General features: G+C 43.3%; 1 protein-coding gene across 1 annotated transcript in view; it reads right to left on the bottom strand.

The window, feature by feature from the left end:
* The window catches only part of PKD1L3 (polycystin 1 like 3, transient receptor potential channel interacting), an 88,464-nt gene extending 73,354 nt beyond the window's left edge, over window positions 1-15,110 (bottom strand). The window contains 4 exon segments of the mRNA XM_064383251.1: window positions 2,066-2,115; window positions 9,037-9,153; window positions 13,730-13,852; window positions 14,816-15,110. Coding sequence (XP_064239321.1) covers window positions 2,066-2,115; window positions 9,037-9,153; window positions 13,730-13,852; window positions 14,816-15,110 — 585 coding nt within the window.
* Window positions 15,111-18,362: the final 3,252 nt, after the last annotated feature.

The following is an 18,362-nucleotide window of genomic DNA, read 5'->3' as shown; positions in this document are numbered from 1 at the left end:
TGGTGGAGGCAGATAAATTGTGTCATGCATTAAATAAGTGCTATGAAGAAAAAATAAGGCTAAGCAGATAGAAAGTGCCTATCATGGACGGTATTCAGTGGTAAGGGGAGGATTTTTTGAGATGAGGAGTCACTCTGTCACCCAGGCTGGAGTGCAGTGGCACAATCATAGCTCCCTGCAGCCTTGACCTCCTGGGTTCAAGTGATCTTCCTGCCTCAGCCTCCCAAGTAGCTGGGACTACAGGCACATACCACCATGCCTGGCTACTTTTTTTTTTTTTGAGATGGAGTCTTACTCTGTCACCCTGGCTACAGTGCAGTGGTGCCACCTTGGCTCACTGTAGCCTCCTCCTAGGTTCAAGCAATTCTCCTGGCTCAGCCTCCTGAGTAGCTGGGACTACAGGAGCACACCACCACACCCAGCTCATTTTTGTATTTTTAGTAGAGATGGGGTTTCACCACGTTGCCCATTCTGGTCTCCAACTCCTGACCTCAAGTGATCTGCCACCTCATCCTCCCAAAATGGTGGGATTACAGGCATGAGCTGCTGCACCCAGCCTTTTTTCACGTTTTTATAGAGACAGGATTTTGCTATGTGGCCCAAGCTGGTCTAGAACTCCTAGCTTAAGTGATCCTCCTGCCTTGGCATCCCAGAGTGCTGGGATTGCAGGCACGAGGCACTATGCCTGATGAAAAGGACATTTTTGCTGAGAGTTGAATAAAGGGAGAGAGCGCGCACTCTGCCTGTGTGTTAGTGATGGCATGTGAGGAGTGCAAAGGCCCCCAAGCCCACAGCCAGCTGGCTCTGTCTGAGGGAGGCCAAGGAAGCTAGAGGAGCACTGGTGGCAGGAGGGGGATCAATAAGATCCCAGGGCTGGCACAGTGTCATCTGTCAGGCAGTTGAAAGGAATGCAGATATTATTTTGGATGAATTAAAGGGCTTTGCAGAACAGTGGCATGAGCTGACTTCTGTTTTAAAGCATCACTCTGTGTTTTAAACAATCAACCACTCTGTTGAGAAAAGAGAAAAATCAGCAAGGGTAGAAGCAGATCAGTATGAGGCAAGTATGCAAGTTCATTTTTTCATTAATTTTTTTTTTTTTGAGATGGGTCTCCCTCTGTCACCCAGGCTGGAGTGCAATAGTGTGATCTTGGCTCACTGCAACCTCTACCTCCCAGGCTCAAGCAATTCTCCTGCCTCAGCCCCCTGAGTAGCTGGGATTCAGGCACCCGCCACCAATCCTGGCCCCCCATTCTTTTATACTGTTAGAAACATTTATTTTTACAGGGAGCATTGAGTCCAAGAAATACACATCCGTGTTTAGGCATCAACTGAAGGGTTTCTACATAGGACACAAAAATGAGAATGCTGACAGATTTTTTTGAAGGTGACATTTTATAGACTATGTGGACAGTTTCTACCTTTATTTTCCTTTTCCTTTCTGTTTGAGGTTTACATTTTATTGCATTGTATTTTTGTAAGATGCCACAAGTCCCTTTTGCAATGAAGAAGGGAACACACATCCAACCAACAAATAAATGATAATTACATCAGCATGAAAGTCAGAAAGATAGGCTTTAAAAATCTTGTAACAAGTATGGGCATGCTGGCTCACACCTGTAATCCCAGCACTTTGGGAGCCTGAGGCAGGAGGGTTGCCTGAGGTCAGGAGTTAAGAGACCAGCCTGGTCAACGTAGTGAAACCCTGTCTCTATTAAAAATACAAAAATTAGCCAGGTGTGGTAGTGCAGGCCTGTAATCCCAACTACTTGGGAGGCTGAAACAGGAGAATTGCTTGAACCCGGGAGGCAGAGGTTGCAGTGGGCCAAGACTGAGGCACCACGGTCCAGCCTGGGTGACGGAGTGAGATGCTGTCTCAAAAAAAAGAAAAAAATAAATTCCTTTAACAAAGCACCTATTAAACACAATTTTCTCCCGCATGTAAATACTTTCTTTTCCTTATTAGAAAACTGTATTCAGAACACTCTGTAAGACAGAGCTCTGACCGGATCTACTAGGTATGACAAAGGGATCAACATTCCAAGATGTCAAGGGAAGCACTTACAAGATGAGCATGAGGAGGATGGTGACATGTGGTTGAAAGATGAGCAGCTCCTATAGAAAAAAGAAAGCAAATTCAAGTAAGAGCCTAAAATAGAAATATTTCTGTATTACTTGGGGATCTTATTCATGGCTGAAAACAATGCAAATTGTTTTACACAGAAAACCAAGGCCGGGGAGCGGTGGCTCATGCCTGTAATCCCAGCACTTTGGGAGGCTGAGGCAAGCAGATCACCTGAGCTCAGGAGTTCAAGACCAGACTGGGTCACACATGGTGAAACACTGTTTCTACTAAAAATACAAAAAATTAGCTGGGCGTGGTAGCCCGCACATGTAATTCCAGCTACTTGAGAGGCTGAGGCAGGAGAATTACTTGAACCCAGGAGGCAGAGGTTACAGTGAGCTGAGATTGCGTCCTTGCACTCCAGCCTGGGAGACACAGTGAGACTCCATCTCAAAAAAAAAAAAAAAAAGGAAAACCAAGTGATTTGTCATTATAGATAAGTCTGTAGACAAACTAGAACTCTGTTATAAATGTCGAATCTCTTTGTTTGCTGTTGAAACACTCTGTACAAAAAATAAATATTAAATCAAATTAGGCTGGGTACAGTGGCTCACGCCTGTAATCCTAGCACTTTGGGAGACTGAGGGAGGTGGATCACCTGAGGTCAGGAGTTCAAGAGCAACCTGGCCAACATGGTGAAACTCTGTCTCCACTAAAAATACAAAAATTAGCTGGGTGTGGTGGCGCATGCCTGTAACCCAGCTACTTGGAAGGCTGAGGAAGAAGAATCACTTGAACCTGGGAGGCAGAGGTTGCAGGGAGCCAATGATCGCACCACTGTACTCCAGCCTGAATAACAGAGGCAGACTCTGTCTCAAAAAAATAAAAAAAAAAAATCACATTAATCATAAAGTACCCAGTATACAAATATTACTATAGAAATACTTGCTTCATCAATTTACCAAAAAGAGGAGCTCCTTATTAACTAATTGAAATAATTTGGAGCTGGGCATATCTGTAATTGGTGGCTCATATCTGTAATCCCAGCACTCTGGGAGGCCCAGCCAGTTGGATCACTTGAGGTCAGGAGTTCGAGACCAGCTTGGCCAATGTGGTGAAACCCCCATCTCTACTAAAAACACAATAGTTAGCCAGGCATGGTGGCGTATGCCTATAATCCCAGCTACTCGGGAGGCTGAGGCAGGCGAATTGCTTGAACCTGGGGGGCGGAGGTTACAGTGAGCTGAGATGAGGCCATGGCACTCCAGTCTGGGCAAGAAAGCAAGACTCTGTCTTCTCTCCCCCACCCCCGGCCCCCAAACAATCATTGGAAAATGATCATTTATAAAATTGTGCCAGATAACCATTACTGCTTCCCCCCACCCCGTTTTCCAGTAGGAAACCATGACCTGAAGATACTATCAGTGCATTAATATGTCTACTTACTATTAGCTTAGGTTGATCTCTTTCAAAACAAGAGCTTCTAGACCTACTAACAAGTACCTGGCTATGGCAAGCCTTCTCTGCCCTCTCTTTTAACATTCCCTCTGGTGTTCGCAGGGCTGATACATATAGTTAGCAGCCAAACCATTGCAGTTACTACTGCTGGGGGAGGACAGAATTCTGAGATGCTCTTCTGATCAGATGTCATGACTTTCTATCAAGGCAAAGATGACAGAGGGTAGAAGAAAAACTGCATTCTGAGTCGAAAGACCTGGGTTTCAGAGCCACTTTTGCCTTTTACTGCAACTATGAAGCCTTGAGAACATGACCTTTTAGTTTTCTTGTCTGGCAAATGGGTGTAATGATACCTAAAAATGTGAACTTTAAAGCAATGTGTTTAGAGCAGGATTTCTAATTGTAACTTTTAGCTCCAAATAACTTATGACAACAGCTTCTGTAAACCATCTCCCTGCTTTTTTCTAAAATATTTGTAAAGATAAAAAGTCACTTTACTATAAACACGACTGATCGGCTAATTCTAGAACTTGGGAGTAATACATTCAATCATTCATTCATTCATTTGACAGAGTCTTAACTCCGTCACCCAGTCTGGAATGCAATGGTGCAATCTCGGCTCACTGCAACCTTCACCTCCCGGGTTCAAGTGATTGTTCTACCTCAGCCTTCCGAGTAGCTGGGATTACAGGCATGCACCACCATGCCCAGCTCTTTTTTTTTTTTTTTTTTTTTTTTTTTGAGACAGTCTCTGTCGCCAGGCTGGAGTGCAGTGGCATGATCTCGGCTCACTGCAATTTCTGTCTCCTGGGTTCAAGCAATTCTCCTGCCTCAGCCTCCTGAGTAGCTGGAACTACAGGTGTGTGCCACCACACCCAGCTAATTTTTGTATTTTAAGTAGAGATGGGGTTTCATCATGTTGATCAGGATGGTGTTGGTCTCTTGACCTTGTGATTAACCCACCTCTGCCTCCCAAGGTGTTGGGATTACAGCCATGAGCCACTGTGCCCGGCCATTTTTTTTGTATTTTTAGCAGAGATGGGGTTTCGCCATGTTGGCCAGGCTGGTCTCGAACTCCTGACCTCAAGTGATCTGCCTACCTCAGATTCCCAAAGTGATTATAGACTCTTTAAGCAAACTTTAGCTAAGTTCCTCTAAACCTACTTCCTAACTAGGCCCCATCCTTGCTAGATCTGCATAACCAATTTTTTTTTCCCAAATGGAGTCTTGCTCTGCCACCCAGGCTGGAGTGCAGTGGCACGATCTTGGCTCACTGCAACCTCTGCCTCCAGGGTTCAGGCAATTCTCCTGCCTCAGCCTCCTGAGTGGATCAGATCACAGGCACGCGCTACCATGCCCAGCTGATTTTATTTTTTTTTAATAGAGACAGGGTTTCCCCATGTTGGCCAGGCTGGTCTTGAACTCCTGACCTTGTGATCTGCCTGCCTTGGCTTCCCAAAGTGCTGGGATTACAGGTGTGAGCCACCGTGCCTAGCCTAGTTTTAACAAGAATCCCTTCTTTCACCCTTGCTATCTGATCACCCCGGCCTGCCCTCAGCAAGAATTCTCTATGCTTGATGTCTCCTCTTAGTAATTTTCCATCTACTTCCAACTCCTACTCCTTCTCCTTGGCTATAAATCCCCACTTGTTCACTATGGAGTTGAGTTTGATCTTTCTCCACTATTGTGATAGTCCTGAAACAGGTCTTCCTTACTGTTTTAATAAGTTTCAGAATACTTTTTTCCTTTAATAGGAAGAATGGATACAAATTAAAATGCAGATGAAATGGGCTGTAAGCCTCTATAGAGATCACTGTCCTCAGGGAGTATGTCAGTTTCATTTTGTCAAAGACACCCTGACCATTTTAGGGGGTAAGAAGGAACTTTGCACCCCCTTGACACTTGTACCTTGACTAAGACACCCAAGGCCTTTGCTGGTTAGAAAAATGAAAGGCTGGGTGTGGGGGCTCATGCCTGTAATCCCAGCACTCTGGGAGGCCCAGGCAGGCAGATCCCTGGAGCCCAGGAGTTCGAGACCAGCCTGGGCAACATCATGAAATCCTCTCTCTCCAAAAAATATAAAAATTAGCCAGGCATGGTGGTGTACGCCTGTAGTCCCAGCTACTCAGGAAGCTTAGGCAGGAAGATCACTTGATCCCAGGAGGTCGAGGGTGAAATGAGACAGGAGCAGGCCACTATACTCCAGCGAGGGTGACAGAGTGAGATCCTGTTTCCAAAAAAAAAAAAAAAGAAAAGAAAGAAAGAGAGAAACAAACATGGGCAGTACCTTCCCTTCTGCCCTACACTTACCCTTTGAGATGAGCACAGTGCCATTGTCATGGTTCTCAGCGGCTTTTCCAGCTCATGCCATTTTTCTTAATCTGGGAAGCCCCAGGTCATGATAGACCTCAGTGAGGCAGGCAAGGAGGAAGGAACCAGGGCGGGCATGGTGGGTTCTGTGATGTATGGGCCCTGCCAGCATTGCCCCCAAAGACAGCACCAGGGAATGGGATTGAGAGGAGTCATGAGGAGACAGAAAGAACAGTAACGCAAACGCGGGGTGCTAAAGTTCTCCACATGCGCTGATTCAGAGCACCAGAAAACCAGGCCGCAGAAATGAGAGAAAACCATCGCCTCAGAGTAGGGTCATGAGGTGGGTGGTGTGCTGGGAACAGGGAAGGACCCTGCACATCAGTTGTAGATCTGGGAGGGGTTACAGCCACTGGATCAGCTGACGGGCTGCTACATTAGGGCCATTCAATTTCTTAGTCAACTGACACATATTTTGTGTAGACAGATCTCGCCTTAAAAGATAAGGAAGTCCAGATGCAGTGGCTCATGCCTGTAATCTCAGCACTTTGGGAGGTCAAGGCAGGAAGATCACTTGAGATCAGGAGTTCGAAACCAGTCTGGCCAACATGGTAAAACCCTGTCTGTACTAAAAATACAAAATTAGCTGGGCGTGATGGCGGGTGCTTGTAATTCTGTTGCTTGGGAGACAGAGTGAGACTCCACACACACACACATACACACACACATACACACACACACACACACACACACACACACAATAGGCCAGGCACGGTGGCTCATGCCTGTAATCCTAGCACTATGGGAGGCCAAGGCAGGTGGATCACGAGGTCAGGAGACCAAGACCAACCTGGCCAAGATGGTGAAACCCCATCTCTACTAAAAATATAAAAATTAGCCCGTCGTGGTAGCAGGTGCCTGCAACCCCGGCTACTTGGGAGGCTGAGGCAGCAGAATCGCTTGAACCCGGGAGGCACAGGTTGCAGTGAGCCGAGATCGCATCACTGCACTCCAGCCTGGGAAACGGAGTGAGACTCTGTCAAAAAAAAAAAAAAAAAAAAAAAAAAAAAAAAGAAAAAGAAAAAGAAATTATATAAAAGGATTTCCAGATGATGAAAAAACATACTGCAGAAAAATTAAAATCTGCATGGTAGGGAATACTGAGCAGATGTGGAAAAATTAGTCCCTGATATGGAAGATAAATGTAAGGTGCTCTCCTCTAACAGAAAGGGTGATAAATACAAAACCATTATTTTCATTTAAAGGGAGTGCAGGAAAGGCTGAAGATAGGAAGCAACAATACAGCACATAGATACCTCGTATTTCTTTCTTTCTTTTTTTTTTTGAGACCGAGTTTCGCTCTTGTTAGGCAGGCTGGAGTGCAATGGCGCGATCTCGGCTCACCGCAACCTCCGCCTCCTGGGTTCAGGCAATTCTCCTGCCTCAGCCTCCTGAGTAGCTGGGATTACAGGCACGCGCCACCATGCCCAGCTAATTTTTTGTATTTTTAGTAGAGACGGGGTTTCACCGTCTTGACCAGGATGGTCTCGATCTCTTGACCTCGTGATCCGCCCGCCTCGGCCTCCCAAAGTGCTGGGATTACAGGCGTGAGCCACCGCGCCCGGCCGATACCTCGTATTTCTTAAGGACAAAACCAGAATAAATGAAATAGAAGTGATACATACATAGGATATTTTTGATTCAAGAAGGATGTGTATATGTAGCATCATGTTTTAGGCACAATTAGTGAAAAATAACCTAGATACACACTAAGAATATTTCTGATTTACAAAAAAATTTTACAAGCAATCTGATAAGAGAAAAAAAGGCTGTCTGGAATATGGTGGCTTGATCATGGCTTATTACAGTCTGTAACTCCTGGGTTTAAACTATCCTCCTGCCTCAGCCTCCTGAGTAGCTGAGACTACAGAGGCATGCACCACCACACCTACCTAATTTTTTTAATTTTTATTTTTTTAAGTTTTTGTACAGAGTCCCAGTAGGTTGCCCAGGTTGGACTTGTACTCCTGGCCTCAAGCAATCTTTCCATCTCAGCCTCCCAAAGTGCTGGGATTACAGGTGTGAGTCACTATATTACACCCAAGTCACACCTGGGACTACAGGTGTGAGCCAAAGTCTGCTGAGGGGAGATCCAGCCTGCAAACATTTTAAAGGACCCTCATACATAAATATTAGGCATATACCCTGTTAGGTAAATTGCCTCACAATAACGCGATCTACATTTTTCCCAATGAGGAGTTTTTAAAAAGTATTTCTGGGGCAAGCTTGACAATATAAACTTAAAGGATATAGGTGAAACAGTCAAATGTCTATTTAATTCAGCAATTCAGTTCTACTATTACATAAAGTCACATGTCATATGAAGTAATAGTAGAAGCATTACTCTCATGAAACTCCCATTTCACGACACAGTTTAATTCAGACATTTCCAATGCATCTTTAACATCACTGCTTCATCATCAGAACTTCTGGATTTAACAGTTCTCCAAACTATGTCCTCTTTACTTCTACCTAATGTGATCACTAAATATTTTCCTACAAATCACAAGTCCCCATTTACAAAGCCTTGAGAAAAGCTAGTTTTCCCATTTGTTCTTTAAATACATATTCATGTCTCTAAATAACCCTTTCTAAATTGTTCTTTCAAGGGATATTCAAAGGGTTTGTTGATCAGGACACCTACCACTTGCAGCAGTGAGGTCGTACCCTGATGAATAATCACAAGATCCACTTTAAATTGATCTCTGCTTTACTCCTTTCTTTCAGGTGACCTCTATAATCACATCCACCGATACTGACGTCATTTCAGGCTAAGGCATCCTTCCCAAACAGTACTTGTTTTTCAAAATTAAAAAATAAACAAGAGATAACACCATGATTTCAAAGACTTTGCAAGAACTTTAAGACGACTTTCTCTTTGTTGATGAAAAAATTCTGTGGGAATAAAACCTTGCCTTGTACTTGGGCATATCTGAAAACAAGATGGCCAAGGGTATAGCAAGCAAACACAAATATAAAACGAAGGCAAAGACTGTCATATTAAGATCAGACAGAATAGAACACAACGAATATTGGGCACGTGGTATGATACCACATTTCAGCATTAATTCAGTCTTGTGCATCCTTTGAGCAGCAATGGATTTCACTGATTTTTAAGGTTACTTGAGGTAGTAACATATTACCTGGGAGCATTTTGTTTCTTGGTATTTCAACTTCTCTTTTTGTCTTCTTGGGTCTCCATGGCAAATGAGAATTATTTCCATTTCTTTCATAACGAGCGTCTCCGTCCACAAAGGCATCTACTTGGAGGCCAATACACAAGTTAATTTATAGGTTATAGCTCTAGCTACAAGTCTATAAAATCATCATTACATGCACATATGTGATAATCAGGAAAACACAAATTAAAAATTACTACCCAGTTTTTTAAAGACAATACGAATTCTGCAGTAGCCCTTTTACTCTGCAGCCTGGTCACATCAAATTATGGTGTTCTACATTTCAAATTAAGTCCACTAACTGGATCAACACTGAGAAGTTCATTAACCCTATATGCCTAGTGTTCCATTATTGGAATGCTAAGCTCGGAATTATATCCTACTGCTTAAGGTCATCGCCAGGGTCTGACTTTTCACTAAAAAAGTTTGCAACCTCCAGTATAAATGGGAAATATCCTACTAAGCATAATATTCTCCTTTCTGTTCTATAACTCTCATTGGTAGAGATAAGACTTAACAAAGGTGGGTGATAACATTCTTTTTTTGAGAGGTAGTTTTTGCTCTGTTGCCTAAGCTGGCGTGGAATGGTGTGATCTTGGTTCACTGCAAGCAATGCAATCATATAACCACCTGACTGTGGCTCAGCTTAAATTCATGGTCATGAAGCTTGAGTGGCCCGCCTTCACGCTGCCTGGCAGTCTCACTGTTTCCACTCTCCCAGGTGACCTCCACTTCCCTCTACTCAACCACTAACACCTGGGAGCTTCCCTCCGTCTCATTTCCAGGTCAGGTGATCACCTTGCTTTCTAACTCAAGGAGAAAAAGCAATGTAGAGTCCTTCCACGACTCCGACCGTCAAATCTAGCCACCTACCAGCACCTGCACCTGTAGAGAGACAGTGCCTTCTCTCATGCTCTACCCATCTTCACACTCCTACCCAAAGTGAATCCCTCTAGTTGTTCAGTAGCTCAAATCCAGTGCATCATCCCCGAATGCTATTTTTCCTGTCTCAAAAAAACCCAGCAACTTATATTGGCCTCACGAACTACTGCCCCAGCTGTTTCCTGCTCTTGAGCAAAACCACCTTAAAACTTGTCCTAACTTGTTAGCTCCAATTCTTCTCCTCCCCTCTATTTCCCTACTTTTAGAGATTGTTTTTTAAAATGTTGACAGGCTGGGCATGGTGGCTCACACCAGTAATCCCAACACTTTGGGAGGCTGAAGAGGGTGTATCACCTGAGATTAGGAGTTCAAGACCAGCCTGGCCAACATGGTGAAATCTCTGTCTCTACTGAAAACATAAAAATTAGCCAGGTATAGTGGTGAATGCCTGTAATCCCAGCTACTCAGGAGGCTGAGGCAGGAGAATCACTTGAACCTGGGAGACGGAGGTTGCAGTGAGCTGAGATGGCGCCATTGCACTCCACCCTGAACAGGAGTGAAACTCCATCTCCAAAAAAAAAAAAAATGTTGAAATAAATTTGTTTTATAATTGCTTTAAACTATTTTGTGCTGCTATAACAGAATACCACAAACAGGGTAATTTATAAAGAACAGAAATCTAATTCTTACAGTTCTGGAGGCTGCAAGCCCAAGATCAAAGCACTGCCATTTCGAGTCAGAGGAGACTTACACTCTCGCGAGGAGGAAGGTCGAGAGAATTCCCTCCCTCTGCCGAACCCTTTTATAAGGGCGCCTGTCCCATTCACAGGGGAGGAGCCCTGTGGTCCAGCCCACCTGTTAAAGCCCCACCTCTTAATACAATCACATTGACAACACCTGTTTTGGAAGGGGCACGTTCAAACCATAGCAGTAATTATGGAAAACATTTAAAGAGTTTCCATGCCTAAACTATCAAACCGGTACATTTCGAAAGGTCTTATTTCCATCTTCATCCTTTCTGCCCCATTTTCTCTCTCCCCCAGACGTAACAATTTCCATCAGTTTTTGTTTCTCCTTCTATTATATTTATACATATGTGTATGTATATAAGCAAATATATCTGTTCTGTACTTTTATTTTCCACTAAAAAAAAAATCACAGAGCTAACCCCACTGCAGTACACGGAGATTGTTGTTATTTGCTTTTTACAACCAGTTCCCTTTTGATAGGATTATTCCTACTTTTTGCTCTTACAGAGAGCAACATGAACAGTCTTATGCGTTCATCTTTTTGTATTTTTGCTGTTTTGACTTTGGGATAGAGTCCTAGCAGTGGAGGCGGGGTCAAGGGTAGATGTATATGTCATTTTGCTAGATATTGCTCAATTCCCCTTTATTTACAAGATATACAGAGATTATATATTCCTGCATTCTCACTAGCAACTTATGAGAGGACATATTTTCTTACAGCCTTGCCAACAGCATCTGTTGTTAAGTTTGTGAATTTATGCCAATCTGATAGATGGGAAAGGATATCTCCGTTTATTTTTAATTTGCATTACTCTATTTTTTTTTTGGCAAGAATACTGTATAAGTCATGTGTATACTTACATCAAGGCATTTTTCTTTCTTTCTTTTTGAGTCCGAGTCTCGCTCTGTCGCCCAGGCTGGAGTGCAGTGGCGTGATCTTGGCTAACTGCAACCTCTGCCTTCCAGGTTCAAATGATTCTCCTGCCTCAGCCTCCCTCCTGACTAGCTGGGACTACAGGTGCATGCCACCATGCCCAGCTAATTTTTTGTATTTTTAGTAGAGATGGGGTTTCACCGTATTAGCCAGGATGGTCTTGATCTCCTGACCTTGTGATCCTCCTGCCTGAGCCTCCCAAAGTGCTGAGATTACAGGCATGAGCCACTGCACCTGGCCACATTTTCTTTTTTTTTTTTTATGTAACTTATTATTTTGAGATAATTATGTATTCACATGCAGATGAAAGAGAAAATGCAGAGAGATGCCTGTATCCATTTTCCAAGGGTAACACATCTTGCAAGAGCAACAACAGCATATTGACACTGATACAGTCATGTCAAAAATTTTTTTCAATTGCTATAAGAATCCCTCACATTGCCCTTTTATAGCCACGCCTACTTCCATCCTGTCCCCATGCCCTTCTTAGACCCTGACAACCACTAATCTGTTCTCCACTCCTATCATGTTGTCAAGAATGCTCAATAAATGGCACCATAGAGTATGTGACATTTTGAGATTGGCTTTGTTCACTCAGCAGAATTCTCTCGAAATTGCTGTATCGGTAGTTTGTTTCTTTTTATTACTGAATTAGACTCCATAGAGTCCAATTCAACAACTCCAGGGATTCACTTTGGGTAGGAGTGTGAAGAGCATGAGAGAAGGCACTGTCTCTCTACAGGTGCAGGTGCTGGTAGGTGGCTAGGTTTGACAGTCGGAGTCGTGGAAGGACTCTACATTGCTTTGATTTTCTCCTTGAGTTAGAAAGCAAGGTGATCACCTGACCTGAGAATGAGATGGAGGGAGGTCCCCAGGTGTTGGAGATTGAGTAGAGAGCGGGAAGTGGGAAAGTCACCCGGGAAAGTAGAGACGCATGACTATCATGGCTGGACCACAGTGGTTTAACCATTCGCCTGTTGACAGATGTCTGAATTGTTTCTAATTTTGCTCTATTGTGAATAAAGCTGCTATAAGCATCCATATACATATTTTTATGTGAGCATAGATTTTCTCTTTCTGCAATAAATTCCAAGCAATTTCTGGGTTGTATAGTAGTTGTTTTTTTAAGAAATCACCAAGGCCGGGCACGGCGGCTCATTCCTGTAATCCCAGCACTTTGGGAGGCCAAGGTGGGAGGATTGCTTGAAGCCAGGAGTTCGAGATCAGCCTGGGTAACATAACAAGACCCTATCTCCACAAAAATAAATAAATAAATAAATAAATAAATAAATAAATAAATAAATAAATAAATAAGCAAGCCAGGAGCAGTGGCTCACGCCTATAATCCCAGCACTTTGGGAGGCCAAGGAAGGCAGATCACTTGAAGTTAGGAGTTTGAGACCAGCCTGACTAACATGGAGAAACCCCACCTCTACTAAAAATACAAAATTAGCTGGGCATGGTGGCAGATGCCTGTAATCCTAGCTAATTGGGAGGCTGAGGCAGGAGAATCACTTGAACCCAGGAGGCAGAGGTTGCGGTGAGCCAAGATCACACCATTGCATTCCATCCTGGGCAACAAGAGCGAAACTCCAGCTTGGAAATAAATAAATAAATAACAACAACAACAACAACAACAACCACACACACATGAATGCATACATACATAGCTTAATCCTGATCTACTTCTGTGGACGCGAACCTCGGATAACAGCACCCTCACCCTTAGTCTTCTCATCTTCCTCTGCCATATTCTCTTCTTCTCCTCTTTCCCATCCTTCCCTCTGAAGCCCGAATGCTGACTGAATCACGAGTGCGCATGTGGAAAATGATGTCAGCAATACAGTTTCTCTGACACTCTATCCAAGTCAAAACACGAGGGAACATCGAGGCACAACTCTTCCAACTCCCAGTGGAAGTCACTCCAGATAACAGTTTCTCATGCTAATCAGTTTCATGGAAATCAAAAGCCCTGTATCATCCCATGGTCTATCATTCACAGACTATTTAACCAATACTCTCACATGCACTCCTTATTTAGAGTCAGTTTTTAAAATTTGGGTCTTTGGCAGTATGTAGCTTTATCACTTACCAGTCTGGCAAATGAAATAGTGTCCCAGTGAGCACTCGTCCCCTTTGAATGAGATCTGACTGAAGTTTCTGGACAGGTAGGTGCAGCTGGGGGGCTTTGTGTCCCCACGGGCAGCAATGTCTGCTGAGGGGAGATCAGACCCAGATGAGCCTCATACTCAAAAGCCAGGCTTTTATTTTTTATTATTGTTTTTGAGACAGAGTCTCACTCTGTTGCCCAGGCTGGAGTGCAGTGGCATGATCTCAGCTCACTGCAACCTCTGCCTCCTGGGTTCAAGCAATTCTTTTGCCTCAGCCTCCAAAGTAGCTGAAATTACAGGTGCCCACCACCGTGCCTGGCTAATTTTTGTGTTTTTAGTAGAGATGGGGTTTTACTATGTTGGCCTGGCGGGTCTCGAACTCCTGACATCAGGTGATCCGCCCACCTTCGCCTCCCAAAGTGCTGGGATTACAGGCATGAGCCACTGTTCCCAGCCACCAGACATTTTTAAAAAGTAAACATGAAAGCCAAATTTGGCTGACTTCCAATAGATAGCAATTTAGAATTTCCTCCCGTGCATTATAGTTTATTTTTTCATATGTATTCCTTATCACGAGGCTTAGTATTACTTTACCTATGCATTAATGAAGATGACGAGAATGATATAATAAATGCCTTGGATTTGTCTCTAAAACTTCAAGATGATGGTGCATAACTTTGAAAACACTTTGTAAGAAGGACAATAGATAATTTCCTCTTAGTTTTTGTGTTAGGAAATTTGGAGCTCAGAATAATGAAGAGATGTTTATTAGGGAAAAACGTGACTGTCAAAGGTTGCTGTCTTTCGAATCCAGCACAATTCTTTTAGTGAAAGGTTAGGTAACTTAACTTTAGATGGGTTCTAGGAAAGATCACATCACCTTTGCTACACAGACGAATCAAAGGCTGTAGCACAAAACGGAAACATTTCAGAGGAAAGATGGTAATGAAGTAAAGTGACTGGTTTTTCTGTATACAAAAGCAGAAAGATTAAGATTTTCCTTTTTTTCTGCCCCAGAATAAAACACAGGGAAGCTTCCTTCACCAGCACTAACCCCGCAGTCTCACCTGGGTATTTTTCGTCTTGATGTTTTTTCAGTGGCATTACATTTTGCCCAATCCACCACTTCTTTCCTTCTTCCAGAAAGTCCCAGATGCGATCTGGAACTCGCTGGCTCCTAATATGAGCTAGGAATCCTCCCTGGGCATGGCAGTAGTGCTCTGCTTCCTCAAAGCTGCAGTGAAAGCTGTTAAGCTGATAACAATTATTTTGCCCACGTGGCTCTGGGCTGTTTAGCTCACTTCCTAGAAGGATACTTGTTCTCATGTATAACCAAAGCCAGCTTCTTCCTTTGAAGAACATTTTCTCTGAATTGTAGCAAGAAAAAGTGTGTAGGTTCAGCAGCTGCCTGGTCCTTTAAATATATATATTAGTGGCCTTGTCTTAGTATTATTCTTTTATGAATTGGGAACGATTTACCAAGGATACAAAAGGTTTTGTTTTGAGGACCCAGGTGCAGTTCCTGTCCTACAAGCTGAAAACAAATAGCAGAGATCAATAAAGTAATGAGCCTTTGTATCCGGGGCCCCACCATCTGTGTCTACTTACCATATATGCCTATAGCAAATAGAGGTGGATTACAAAGCTGAGTTTAAGCTGCGTGAGGTAGAGGATGATGAATATCTAACATCTAAGTCAGTGTTGCTAATAATTAATAAGTGTAGCTTTTTCTTTTTTGAGACATGGTCTTATTTTGTTGCCCAGCCTGGAGTGCAGTGACATGGTATCAGCTCACTGCAGCCTCGACCTCCAAGGCTCAACTGATCAATCCTCCCACCTCAGCCTCCCAAGCAGCTGGGACTACAGGAGCGCACCACCACGCCCAGCTAATTTTGTGTGTGTGTGTGTGTGTGTGTGTGTGTGTGTGTGTAGGTAGAGTCTTGCTGTGTTTCTTGGGGTGGTCTCAAATTGCTGGGCTCAAGCCATCTGTTTGCTTTGGCCTCTCAAAGTCCTGGGATTACAGGTGTGAGTCACCAGACTCAGCTACATGTTTTTTTTTTTTTTTTTAAATAAAGTCATTCTTGCAGACCCCTAGGACTGATTTTTTTTTTCTTTGAGATGTAGTTTTGCTCTTGCTGCCCAGGCTGGAGTACAATGGCGTGACCTTGTCTCATTGCAAGCTCCACCTTCTGGGTTCAAGTGATACTCCTGCCTCAGCCTCCCAAGTAGCTGGAATTACAGGCATGTGCCACGACACCTGGCTAATTTTGTATTTTTAGTAGAGACGGAATTTTGCCATGTTTGCCAGACTGGTCTCAAACTCTTAACGTTAGGTGATCCACCCACCTTGGCCTCCCAAAGTTTTGGGATCACAGGTGTGAGCCACTGCACCTGGCCTAATTTTTTTAAAAAGGAATTTTATTGTGAATATTTAAGGTACATAGCATGATGTTATGGGATGCATATAGATATTAAGAAGGCTATTATAGTAAAACAAACATATCCATCATTTAACATTAGTTACCCACCTTTTTTTTGGTTTTGTGGCAAAAGCAGCTAAAATTCATCTAGCAAGAATCCTGTCTATTATCCAGTTTTGTTACCTGTAGTCCTCAGATCATACATTAAATCTCTCGACTTGTTCATCCTACATCTCTGCTACCCCCAGGACTGATTTAAATTACTGTATTCTGTCTTTTAAGTACATGCAAACAGAACTAAGCATAAACTCTATGTTTTGTGACATGCAGTCTCGCTATGCTGCCCAGGCTGGAGGGCAGTAGCACAATCATAGCTCAGTGCAGTCTTGAACTCCTAGACTCCAATGATCCTCTCACCTTAGTCTCCCAAAGTCCAGGTGTGAGCCACCATCCCAGGTCCATGAACTTTATCTTAAAACTCTTACTCAGTCATAAAAACCAAACAATATTAAATGGAAAAATGAATACAAATTAAATACAAACAAAACTGAAAACGAATGAGATCCAAATTTTGCCAAGCTAAATAGCAGATAAACAGGGTTCTCTGGCCTATGACTGCACAGGTTCCTTTGAATCTGGCATGCATACTATTTTATGATATGGGGAAGATTCAATTCTGTTACCACATTTCTTTATTTGACTCACGAAAAGAAAAAAACCTTTGTTCAAACACAGCAGGTCATTTGGTCTCCACCTGTTGCGTACCCATCACATGTGTTACAGCTGGTTCTGTCTTGGTGCCAAAAAGTGATGATAAACGCAAACAAATGTGGGCACTGGACCAGTTGACAGGTTTCAGGGTTAAGATGGTTATTCAGATAATCCAAATGATGCTTAAATTACTCTAAAAATCAGTACAGAAGTGGCCACCAAAATTATGAGATTCTCTAAAACACAGACTCCAAGAATACATCCTGTTTGAAAAACACTGCAGTAATCAGCTGGGTGTGGTGGCTCAGGCCTCTATTCCTAGCACTTTGGTAAGCTGAGGTGGGCGGATCACTTGAGTTGAGGAGCTCAACACTAGCCTGGCCAACATGGTGAAACCCTGTCTCTACTAAAAATACAAAAATTAGCCAGTCATGGTGGCGCGTGCCTGTAATCCCAGCTACTTGGGAAGGTGAGGCAGGAGGATCACTTGAACCAGTTGGTGGAGGTTGCAGTGAGCTGAGATTGTGCCACTGCACTCCAGCCTGGGCAACAGAGTGAGATTCTGTCTCAAAAAACCCCCCAAAAAACAAAAAACCCAAAAACACTGCAGTAATCAGATGAAAGATAAATATAGCACAATCATCACTTTCAAAAAGTCCAATAAGGGAAGAAAAGGCATAATAATTATAACTAACAGAGACAACGAAAAGTGCCAGCCTACAGGGACAGCTTAAGTGCTGCTGTTAAGGTTCAGAAAAGGAAGAAACTACTTTCGGCCTTTGAAACAAACATACAAAGATGGCAATAATTAGACAGATGAAATGGACATCTTGGCAGAGAAGTCGATGTGAATAAATACACAGAGGTGGGAAAGTGGAAGGTATTGATAAACGGAAAGAAATATTTGTGTGTGTGTGCATGTAGGGGGTACTCGGTGGGACTCTGGTGGGAACCGTAACCAGAAAATGGGAGAGTTTCAAGTGCCAGGATAAAAGGTTTGCAGTTTATTTGGAAGGTTTCTGAGCAGAGCAGTCCACCCTTACAAGAGTGTGTGGCAATGGACTCATCTGGATACAGGATGCTTTTTTGTTTTCAGAGTTCACAGAGCCTCAACTTCTAAACATCTTCATATACATACACAAATAAATACACCACACATCCACACATATGTTTCAAGCATTTTAAAATAAAACCTGATGTTGATGAAATCTCTGAAAGTCAAGTCAGGTAATTTCATTTCAGTCCTTTTCATAAAGGGTAAAGTCCTTTTTTTTTTTGAGATGGAGTCTAGCTCTGTTGCCCAGGCTGGAGTGCAGTCTCAGTCTTGGCTCACTATAACCTTTGCCTACGGGGTTCAAGCGATTCTCCTGCCTCAGCCTCCCAAGTGGTGCCCGCTACTATGCCCGGTTATTTTATCTTTTTTTTTTTTTAAGTAGAGATGGTGGGGGGGTGTTGCTTAATCTTAGCCAGGCTGGTCTTGAAC

This window comes from Aotus nancymaae, unplaced genomic scaffold (genome assembly GCF_030222135.1).
Source record: "Aotus nancymaae isolate 86718 unplaced genomic scaffold, 86718_ANA_hifiasm-v0.15.2.pri h1tg000030l, whole genome shotgun sequence".
Lineage (NCBI taxonomy): Eukaryota > Metazoa > Chordata > Mammalia > Primates > Aotidae > Aotus > Aotus nancymaae.
This window is presented reverse-complemented; position numbering and strand designations above follow the sequence as displayed.